This window comes from Cajanus cajan, chromosome 8 (genome assembly GCF_000230855.2).
Source record: "Cajanus cajan strain Asha chromosome 8, NIPB_CcT2T_4, whole genome shotgun sequence".
In the NCBI taxonomy this organism is placed as follows: Eukaryota; Viridiplantae; Streptophyta; class Magnoliopsida; order Fabales; family Fabaceae; genus Cajanus; species Cajanus cajan.
Window position 1 is genome coordinate 12,706,662 of NC_138524.1, and position 11,908 is coordinate 12,718,569.

An 11,908-nucleotide genomic window follows, 5' to 3' on the forward strand; every position below is an offset into this window, starting at 1 on the left:
ATAAACTAATATAACAAACAACAGAATTATCAATTTAATATAATTTTAATGTAAACAGTAAAATCCCCAATTGTTCCAAAACCTAACTCACAGACACTTTTCTACAATTTCGTTCTCCCTCTCAGATCACCATTCTTACAAATTATTAGCATATCTATAATCCTCAACACATACAGAATCTAATGGGATCCTCAATTTCTCAAACAGAAATCATCCAATTTTTCACAACCTAACAGACACTTTTCTATAATTTTGTTCTCTCTCCCAGAGCATCATTTTTACAAGTTAAACATATATTCGTAATCCTAAATATATATAGAATCACATAAGATAATTAATTCTCCAAACATAAATAATTATAAAATTATTCATAACCCTAAGGGCTCTTCCTCTACCTAATTCCCTCATGTAACTCTACATATAAATAATCTCCTTTTCCCCCGTACCTGGATAAATAGGAACTCGGGCAGAACCTCCTCCTCTTTTTCCTTAAACAAGGATCAGAACTAAATCTGGGACAGAACCTCATCCTCTGAGTTCCTCTTGGTCTTCAGAGAGAAGAAGAGGAACGAAAGAGAGAACAGAAGAGAAGAGAGAGTGAGAATGAGAGGTGTGTAGAAATGAGAGGATTTGAGGCCTATTTATAGGATTTTTCGCCCACCTACCACTACGGCCCGTTCCAAAATCGGAACGGCCCGTTCTGGGCCCTTCAAACCTACGCAAATTTTTGAACTGGAACGGCCCGTTCCAAAACCAGAACGGCCCGTTCCCAATCCCAGTAGAACGGCCCGTTCTCCCTCCGGAACGAAATGGCCCGTTCTCCCTCCGGAACGACCCGTTCTCCAAACCAGAACGGCCCGTTCTTCCTCTGGAACGGCCCGTTCTCCAAACCGGAACGACCCGTTCTCCCTCCAGAACGGCCCGTTCTGATTCTCAAATTTTGGGCCTTTAACTTATTCCAGAACGGCCCGTTTCACTTTTGAAACGGCCCGTTCTGGGCAACGAATTGGGCCTACGGCCCATTGAAAATTGGGTTGTTACAATGCCCAATGCGCCCACTCGATCACAACTAAAAAGGATATAATCCTCACTCGGGTTTACTCGGATGATGTCACTTACACAATTAGAAGTCCAGATTCACCATTAGGTATAGCACAGCTGGGTACGAGCTTACCACGACCTTGGCATGCATAACCAAGTCAATTGTGGAGTTCGCCCACCGACTATCCGCAAGGATCCACGCACTTTCCCGAGTACTTGGTTAAGGGAATAACCCTCAACCTCATACCCCGCTCCAACACTAGCTAAGGACTTAGAGGAGACTCACCCAACCTAGTGGCCTACCTGAGCACCACTCCCAAATCCAGTGGCCTACCTGAGCACCACTCTCATATATCAGTGGCCTATCCAAGCACCACTCTCAAGAGACTCTATGTGAGCTCTTCCAATTCGAAAATATTTTTCCTCTCCTCAAGTCCTAGGCTAGACTCATGCCATAAGGCATCACATGCAATTATGCATCATACATCATACATGGTCTGTCCACCATCATGATCAATAATCATACACATGTCATAAGACATCACATGCAATAATGCATCATACATCATACATGGTCTACCTACCATTATGATCAATAATCATACACATGTCATAAGACATCACATGCAATAATGCATCATACATCATACATGGTCTACCCACCATTATGATCAATAATCATACACATATGAACATATACTCATGTCATATCATATTTATACATTCATATATATCATTACCAAGCATACATATGAATCACACCTCAACATATATTATATATCATACATACATGATCTAAAACTTCAACTTTAAACATGCCGAAACATCATTTTAAATCAATTATTTATAAACATATTCACGCTCAGCGCAGTCATCTCGCTCCTGGCCTAATACCAACCCAAGAGCTCTAAGCTCTTCCACGCTCGGCGCGCTCAACCTGTGCCCGACCTAATCCCAGTCAGAGAGTTCAAAAACTCTCATCCAAACCAACAAATCCAGCCATATGCAAACACAAAAACACAATGCATAGGCTCCATACAACTTAAATAAACTTAGATCTCACATGCATCCAACCTATGCATCAAAATCATCAAAATTCTCATTTTTCTCAAAACCCCAAAAATGAGATTTTCTTCAATCCATCTATGGATTCTCAACATTCATGCATCAATTGAGTTTCTAAACTCACATGCAACCTAAACAACAAACATTCTAGCTTCCCTTACCTGAAGATTGGCTCAAAATAGCTAATAACTAAGAAGAATAGAATTCCCTTCTAAAGCTCAACCCAAAACTTCAATCCTCCCAAAGCAAGCTTCCTAGCTTGAATTTCAAGAAAAGACAAAAGACATTAGTGATCTAGAGGAGAAAATGAATCATAAAGAGAAATTTGGGAGAGAAAGGAGCTCACAGACTCAGAGTCCTTCTCTCTAAAATTTCTCTCTAAAAACTTCACTTTCTCCTCAACCACACAACCCCTATTTATAGAAGTTCTGGAGTGACCAGAACGGCTCGTTTCGAATCCGGAACGGCCCGTTCTGCACTCCTTCATCATGTGCAAAAATCACATGCAGAACGGCCCATTCTGAAACCAGAACAGTCCGTTCTGGGATTCATCCAAAACGGTCCGTTCTCCATCCAGAACGGCCCGTACTCCCTCCAGAATGCCCTATACTCCATCCAGAACGGCCCGTTCTCAACTACGATTTACAGGTCAATTTAGTAGTTTGGAACGGCCCGTTCCAGATTGGGAACGACCCGTTCTGGGCTACTAAATCACCCATATTGTGCTTTTGGGCCTTCTGAAACAACTTGCTACGTTACAAACCTCACTTTTGTAAGAAAATAAAATGAGAGCGTGATTTTGTGGTACAAGGATAATTAGGTTATTTAAGAAATATTATTAAACGAGTACCCACGATTATGGATATTATCATACTCACCCCCACCCCATTTATAAACGAGTAAAAAGTTATTCGTCCCCATTATTCGCAGGTACCCAATTAGTTTCTCTATTTATTATCTATAACGGATTTTATCCGCAAATACTCGCGGGTACGGATATTTTTGTCATTCCTACATAGAATATCATAGATATTAATCCCGTGTAGCCGCGCATAGCCAGCGAGATATTGCTATTCTAATTTATATATATATATATATATATATATAATTTAATTTATAAATTAAATATTTTCAATAAAAAAAAATTTATAGTAGTTAAATAAAATAAAAAATTAAGAATTTTTTTTTAAAAATCTTATATTAAATTTTTTATTACTTAAAATATTATCTGAATTATAATAACTAGCGGGGCCGAGGCACTTCGTGCCTCTATCTGAATTTTATCTCTAACTTTAAAATAACACACCGATTGAATGAATTCATTGTTGACATATAATTGTATAAATAATTTTACACAATATAATATGATAAATTCAATCCTTGTTCATTGATTAAGTGCATAATAATCAAAACATGATAGAAGGCCAGTTCATATAAAATAAAAATTTTATGTTCTACATAGTTATATTTGCAATAATGGAATAAAATAATATATATAATAATCAAATGCAATTTTTCCATCATAAATTATTTTTAATATGAAGATCAAATAATGAATTCGCTTCAGGACGATTTATAGCTTCCCTGCAAATTATGAACGAAATTAACGAAATTAAATGTCAATAAATAATAAACAACATTTTAAATAAATAATAATTAAATTGCATAATGTCATACCTTTCGAGAATAAATTTTAATTCCTTATAAAATACATCATCCATAATTTCTTTAACTTTAAAAAACTGCATAAACAAATAATATAATGTCAAGTATCAATATGAGAGATTTAATATTTGATGTAAATTTTTATAGGTTACGAAAAAAATTACCACAACCTCAAAAATGAAGATATCTTGTTTTGCATGAAAGTTATTAATATGACAGATATTACTCGATCTTGCATTTTCAAGTGTCCTATTATTGAAAAAAATATGAGTTAGAATTTATTTAAATTAGGTAGTAATACAACTATATTTTTATATATATGAAATTATCACATATAAACTATTTTTAGAACATATTATTATATTACCTTTCTAATTTCTGAGACAACAATTTTTTTTTCACCATTTTCCAAAGTTGGGTTTTATCTACTATTACTGTAGAACTTCACCCAATAGAATATACTTTTAAACGATGAACCTGTCACAAAGAAAATACAATTTAAATAGATAACCAATAACAAAATATGAAGTCTAACCATGAATTAAATTGAACCTTGTTGTCAATGAGAGTAATTGTTGAGAGTGAATTCATTTTTTCCCTTTAAAATTATAAAAAAATCAAATTTAAATTTACTATCTTAATAGATTTATAAATTTAAATATATAACCATATTTTATTAAGAATTCAAATTTAATATATTCCTAATTTTAAACTTTAAATTTTGAATTTTGAATTTTAAATTTTAAATTCTAAAGTCTAAATTCTAAATTCAAATTATGAATTTTAACTTTTAAAATTTAAAATATAAATTTTAAATTTTAAATTCTAGATTTTAGATTTTAAATTTTAAATTTTAAATTTTAAATTTTAAAATTTAGATTTTAGATTTTAAATTTTAGATTTTAAATTTTGAATTTTAGATTGTAGATTTTAAATTTTAAATTTTAAAATTTCAACTTTAAATTTAAAATTTAAATTTTTTAAATTTAGATTTTAAATTTTTAAATTTGAAATTTATATTTAAAATATCTCTATTTTCTGAATTCATTTTCTCCCTTTAAAATTTAAAAAAAAAAATAGCATTTAAATTTACTATCTTAATAGACTTATATATAAATTTAAATATATAAGTATATTTTATTAAGATTTGAAATTTATTATATTCCTAATTTTAAATTTTAAATTTTAAATTTTAAATTGTAAATTGTAAATTGTAAATTGTAAATTGTAAATTGTAAATTACAAATTATAAATTTTAACTTTTAAAATTTAAAATATAAATTTTAAATTTTAGATTTTAAATTTTAAATTTTAAATTTGAAATTTTAAACTCTAGATTTTAGATTTTAAATTTTACGTTTTAAACTTTATACTTTAAATTTAAAATTTAAAATTTTAAACTTTAGATTTTAAATTTTAAATTTTATATTTTAAAATTTTAATTTATAAATATTTTAAGTTTAGATTTTAAATTTCAGATTTTAAATTTTATATTTTAAACTTTCAACTTTAAATTTAAAATTTAAAATTTTAAACTTTAGATTTTAAATTTTAAATTTTAAAATTTAAATTTTAAAAATATAAATTTTTTAATTTTAGATTTTAAATTTTAAATTTTAAATTTAAACTTTTAAATTTTAAATTTTAAGTTTTAGATTTTAGATTTTAAATTTTAAATTTTACATTTTAAATTTTAGATTGTAGATTTTAAATTTTAAAATGTCAACTTTAAATATAAAATTTATAATTTTAAACTTTAGATTTTAAATTGTAAATTTTAGAATTTCTATTTAAAATATCTCTATTTTATTTTACTATCTTAATAGATTTATAAATTTAAATATATAACCATATTTTATTAAGAATTCAAATTTAATATATGCTTGATTTTAAATTTTAAATTTTAAATTGTAAATATTGAATTTTAAATTTTAAATTTTAAATTTTAAAATTTAAATTTTGAATTTTGAATTTTAAATTTTAAATTTTAAATTCTGAATTCTAAATTACAAATTATAATTCTTAACTTTTAAAATTTAAAATATAAATTATAAATTTTAGATTTTAAATTTTACATTTTAAACTTTAAAATTTAAATTTACAATTTAAAATTTTAAACTTTTGATTTTAAATTTTAAATTTTAAAATTTAAATTTTTAAATTATAGATTTTTTAATTTTATATTTTAAATTATACTTTTTAAATTTTAAATTTTAAATTTTAGATTTTAGATTTTAAATTATAAAATTTTCATTTTAAATTTTAGGTTGTAGATTTTAAATGTTAAATCTTAAAATTTCAACTTTAAATTTTAAATCTTAAATTTTAAAATTTAGATTTTAAATTGTAAATTTTAAAATTTATATTTAAAATATCTCTATTTTCCCTTTAAAATTATAAAAAAATCACATTTAAATTTACTATCTTAATAGATTTATAAATTTAAATATATAACTATATTTTATTAAGAATTCAAGTTTAATATTTTCCCAATTTTAAATTTTAAATTTTAAATTTTAAAAGTTGAATTTTAAGTTTTAAATTTTAAATTTTAAGTTTTAAATTCTAAATTATAAATTACAAAAAATAAATTTTACCTTTTAAAATTTAAAATATAAATTTTAAATTTTAGATTTTAAATTCTAGATTTTAGATTTTAAAATTTACATTTTAAACTTTAAACTTTAAATTTAAAATTTAAAATTTTAAACTTTAGATTTTAGATTTTAAATTTTAAAATTTAAATTTTTAAATTATAAATTTTTTAAATTTAGATTTTAAATTTTAAATTTTAAATTTTAAATTTTAAATGCTAGATTTTAGATTTTGAATTTTAAATTTTAAATTTTAAATTTTAGATTGTAGATTTTAAATTTAATATACAGAAAATTAAATATACAGAAAATTAAATACGGAATAGACAAGTATGAGTACTAAAAGTCACGAAAATTTATTTAATGCTTAAAGTTTCTATATATACCTCCAACAAATCATCAGCTTGGTTAGCGATGTCATTTAGATTTGCCCCTGGGATATGAACCTTCAACTCATTTTCACCTTTAAATACACCACCACCAGCTGCAACCCGGCGCAATAATTCTTGCCTACTTTCCTTTTTTGGTGTTCTACAAAGAAGACCAATTACTTGAACCTAAAAGATGAAGGAAAAATTTGCACATTGATGAACAATATAAAATTTGGAGCTTCTCTTCAGTTAGAAGATGATCAAGAAGTAGCTCAAAGAAGTTCCTTACATGGGGTGGACATTTTTTTGTTAGATGTGATAATACTGTCTCTTTGATAACTTCCAACAGTGACTTCCGCTGAATGCAATAATTTGAAATACATAAGCAGGTAATTCTTAATCACAAGTTCATCACAGTTTCTCTTCTCACGGTAAAAAAAGAATTTAATTAGAATGCACAGACAGTATAAAGGTTTTCTTCCTCTGTTATCCAATTACCGATTTCCATGCATTAAGATTGATGATTTTCATAATAATTACTTTAAAAGTCTTACTTAAAAGTAAAACCTGATTGGTTGACAGGGTAAAGAACATCGTACCAAAAGTGTATCGAAAGTAATTTCTTAAAAACAAAAAAAAAAAGAAGAAATAATCTATTTCCAAAAAAGGATCCAAATGTAAATTTTTCATAAAATACTTTTGCAAACAAAAACTTATGGAGCAGAACATGTACATTTCTAACTTTTAACTGACAAATTATAATTTGATGTTTGAAAATCATACCTTATCATCCTGGTCCTTCTCAGCAAGCTGGATCATGTAGTCAAGAGCCATCATGAAATCAGACTCCATCTCATCAACTCTCTTTCCAATAACTCCTTGGGCAGCCAACTCTACCGCCACTTTTTCAGATTCTTCATCCATATTCATATCTTCCAACTGGATACACATTTATACACGTTATACAGGCTCAAAACAACATTGCACTGTACGATTCACTATCAAAATGACCAAGGACAATAAATATTTGTAAAACGAAGAAAAAAAGCACAGCGGACATAATTGTGTAAGAACTAAGAACTGACACACATATAATCAGTGATCTTCAACAAGAAAACGTGTGGCTAGGATGGTTCTTTCCCTTCACAAGAAAAAAAAAAACATAACCACTGGAAATTTATACAATACATTAATATCAGAAGCCTACTAAAAGTAAAAGTCACTCATGAGCCACTCCAGATAAAAAGAAAAAAAAAATAGAACAAAAGAAGAGGAGAAATATGTTGCAAGCACCTTCAAAATAAATAAAAATAAAAATGTTTTTCAACACAACACTAAATTGATGAAAAAGATACCATAGATGAGGTTTCTGTCACTTGTTAGTTATACACACTTGCATTTAACAAACACAAAATCAGTAAATAAAATAAAATAAAATAAAAATTATTACCCACTGAGCAAAGAAATTAAAATTAAAAATTGATCAAATCATACTTAATTTTAAACCCATAGAAGTTAAACTTTAAATTCATAAAATATATAATAACAAAAGAAATATTCTCATTTGTTATCCATTGAGTCTTAGATAATTACAAAACCATTTCTCTTTCACAACTTTGTCAAGAACAAAAATAAAATTATTTATGGACAGTGTTTCATCTTTCTCCTCATTAGTAGTAACTCACAAGGGTAATCATTTCCTGGAGAACAGAGATGACTTGGTCTCCTCCTTTGAGAAGGGCTTCACGCTGAGAAGATGTATCTGAGCTCGACTTTTCATTCCTACCATTTTGATTTTGTTCCAGTTCTGGATAGCCTCCTCCAACCTCATAGCTACCGCTGTCATTGCTCAAAACTGAGAGGCGATAATTCTTTGTAGTGAGTTGCTTCAATCTCAATGCATGGTGGTTGTAAGAGGAGATTAAAGCTGGACAAAAGTAATGGAAAAGACTGGGACAAGGGTAGTAGCAAAACATAAACCCAAACATTCTTAATTCATAATAATTGTGCCTCTTACCTAAACTCTTTGCTCGTTCCAGTGTTGGGGTTTTAGCTCTACATAAGAATAGGTTGAGGTGCGTTGGCCTGGCTTTTTTTGAAAATTTTAAAGGATAGACTATATTGAATTTTAAAAAAAATTAAATTATAAAATATATAGCCGTTTTAGCTCAGCTGGTAGAGCGCATGGCTTTTAACCATGTGGGTTCGATTCCCACAGCCGGGCGTAGATTTTTATTTTATCGATATTTTTTAAAATTTCATTTATTTAATTTTAACTACAATTTTATCTATTTTTATGATGTTTACAATTATTACTTTTATTAAATAAATTTTTATTTTGTGGTTAATCTTTAAGATTTTATTTATTATTCTTTTATTTAATTTAAATTATATTTTATCTATTTTTTAATCTTTAATTTATAATTATTAGATTTTTTTCTCTCTGTAAATTGTAGTTTTTTTTATTAATTTTTAAAATTAAGAAAATTTTTACTTCACTTTTATTAGTTATATTTTAATTCTGTTTATATAATTTATAATTTTATTAAATTTTATTTTGTTGGTAAATATCAAAACTTCATTATTTATTATTATTATTATTATTATTATTTAACTACACTTTTACCTATTTTTATAATATTTGATTTATAATATAAATATTATTAATTTTTGTTTAACTTTATATTTTTATTTATTTGTTAATACTTCATTTACAATTATCTTGTCACTTTTTTCTTCTAATATTCTTAAAATAAAAAAAACTTTTTATTTGGCTTCTATTAGTTACTGGCACAAACTAACTCTCTAATTAAAAAAAAAGTGCACAATTAGTTATGGTAGTTTTATAATAGAATAAACAAAGAAAAAATAGTAATGCAAGAAAAATTAATTTTTAAAATTTATAATTAATGAATAAAAATTAAAATGGTCTATATTAAAATAAAAATAAAAAGTAGTTATTCAATAAATATTGTTGTTCTGTTTATATAATTTATAAACTTAATTTTTATTTGGATGATTTTAATTATTTTAAAGATAACTAATTTTTGGATCTATTAATTGAATATTTAATGAAATGTTAACGGTTAACATGATAATAATATTAAAAATAAAATTAATTTTTACTGTTCATTTATAAATTAAAACTACTAAATCATTCATATTATTTAATTTATAAAGTACACATTATATATAATTACTACTAAGGTTTATAGATTATAAAAAATATTTTTGTTTTAATTATACTAATTTATAAATTATTCCAATTTTTTCATTAAATTATATAATTTACTTATTAAATATTTTTATTTTATTTTATATAAATTAAATTGATTTTAAAATTTTTAATATTTAATTACTCAAACTATAAATTTTAAATTTTTTTTAAATAATAATAGACTATCAATGTAAAATTCTTTATAATGTCAATTAATAAAATTTATTTCTTAATTATTATTTTTTAATATAATTATTTTAAAAGTTAACAAACTTCCTTTAATAATGATTTGTGATTGAATAATGATTTAAAACTTATTTACACTAACCATGCATAACTTTTTTTCTTTTAAATTTTAATATTTGTTGAATCTATTTTAACAATTATAAAACAAAAATTTATAATAAAAATTTAAATTTAATGCTAGTTAAAAATAATAAATAATAAATTTATATCACTAAGAAAAATAAAAAAAATAGATAAATTATATAAATTATTATTAATATATTTTTATACGGTAAATATAAAAATGCAACTACAATAAATTTATCAATTATTATTTTTAAAATTAAAATAAAAAAAATTAATATTAAATAAAAATTAAATTCACATAATGATTTGATTTAACAATATAATTGACTCTTAATAATGTATATATATGATAGGAAAAAAAATGTTATACACCAATAATGTAAAATAATTTTATTCTATCATTTAGTTATAAACCACATATATAATCAATATATTGAATTTTAAAATAAATAACTAAAAATTCATGCTAATAAATATTTTTAAATAATTAACCATATAAAATATCATCAATATATAATCTTTAAATTGTATATTATATAATGTTTATAATATTAATCAAATAATTTAAATAATTTGATGAGTTTGCTATCTAAGAAAAAATCGGAAATGCACTTTATTGAAGAAAAAAAATCTGAAAACATTCATTAAAATGAGAATTGATACTTATTATATAAGATTAGATTACTTTTTAGGAAAAAGCTATCAAAAGTATTAAATATTTGATGAATACTAACTTTGATCCTAAAGTAACAAATCAAAATAAAGTATTTAAAAATATAAATTATATTTAAAACATAAAATCATTTGATACTCAATTTTTAAATAATGTATATTGATTTATTTAATATTATTAGATTTATTTACTATTATTAGTTTTATAAATGTCTATTGATGTAAAAGTTAGAGTTTATTTTTCTTAAAATAAGATTAGATATATAGAAGTTTCATTAATAGGAGAAAAACAAGGTGTCAATAAAATCTAATTTATTGATGTTTAATGTAATTTCTGAATATTGTATGTCTAAGATTAAAAAATATTTAATTAGTATCTTGAAATTGTGGGTTGTGCTATTGTGTAGAAGAGATTAAAAATCAACTTTGATGTATCTATAGTAAAGAATAAAGCCATGGAATTTGGTTTTATATCCCAAAATCATGAAAATAAAGTGTTGGGAATTGGGAGTTGCAACACATGCATAGTATGGGTTACGAACCCAAAAACACACATAAGCTATTAGTTTTATAAGTGGGTCCTCACTGTGGTAGAATACTTATGCCTTTTGCGACACTTTTTATTTATTTATTTTTATTATTATTATTCTTTTTTTTTTTTTTGGGAGGACAGGTTATGAAAATGGAACTCATTGTAAACATGAAAAAAGAATTGTGTGAATCCCATTAGCTATTTCATGACTTTTGTAGAAGGTTGTTGAGTGTGAAAATGCAGCTGTAGACTTGGAGGACTTTTGCTTACAAAAATAGAAGGTTTTCGTGTATAAAAATCTTGGCAAATTCAAACTTAATTATACTCTTTTTTTATAATGTTACCCAACAAAAAGTTTTTCTATGTAAATAATATCAATTATTATTTTTATAAGTTAAAACAACTATTTTAGGTTAAAAACATTTCATGTAAATTTTAA

General features: G+C 25.1%; 1 protein-coding gene and 1 long non-coding RNA gene across 2 annotated transcripts; both read right to left on the bottom strand.

The window, feature by feature from the left end:
* Positions 1 to 3,476: 3,476 nt before the first annotated feature.
* LOC114916087 (uncharacterized) lies at positions 3,477 to 4,551 on the bottom strand. Its single transcript, XR_014428424.1, has 4 exons — positions 4,139 to 4,551; positions 3,942 to 4,020; positions 3,784 to 3,848; positions 3,477 to 3,690 (listed from the first exon to the last, which is right to left on the bottom strand). It is a non-coding gene; the product is annotated as an uncharacterized LOC114916087 (long non-coding RNA).
* A 2,133-nt stretch (positions 4,552 to 6,684) lies between these two features.
* Positions 6,685 to 8,862, bottom strand: LOC109819009 (protein PEP-RELATED DEVELOPMENT ARRESTED 1, chloroplastic; the record flags this gene model as incomplete). Its single annotated transcript, XM_083061311.1, has 5 exons — positions 6,685 to 6,922; positions 7,026 to 7,094; positions 7,520 to 7,675; positions 8,422 to 8,663; positions 8,754 to 8,862. Coding segments are annotated over 5 exons (777 nt in total), but the record flags the coding sequence as incomplete, so codon positions are not given.
* Positions 8,863 to 11,908: the final 3,046 nt, after the last annotated feature.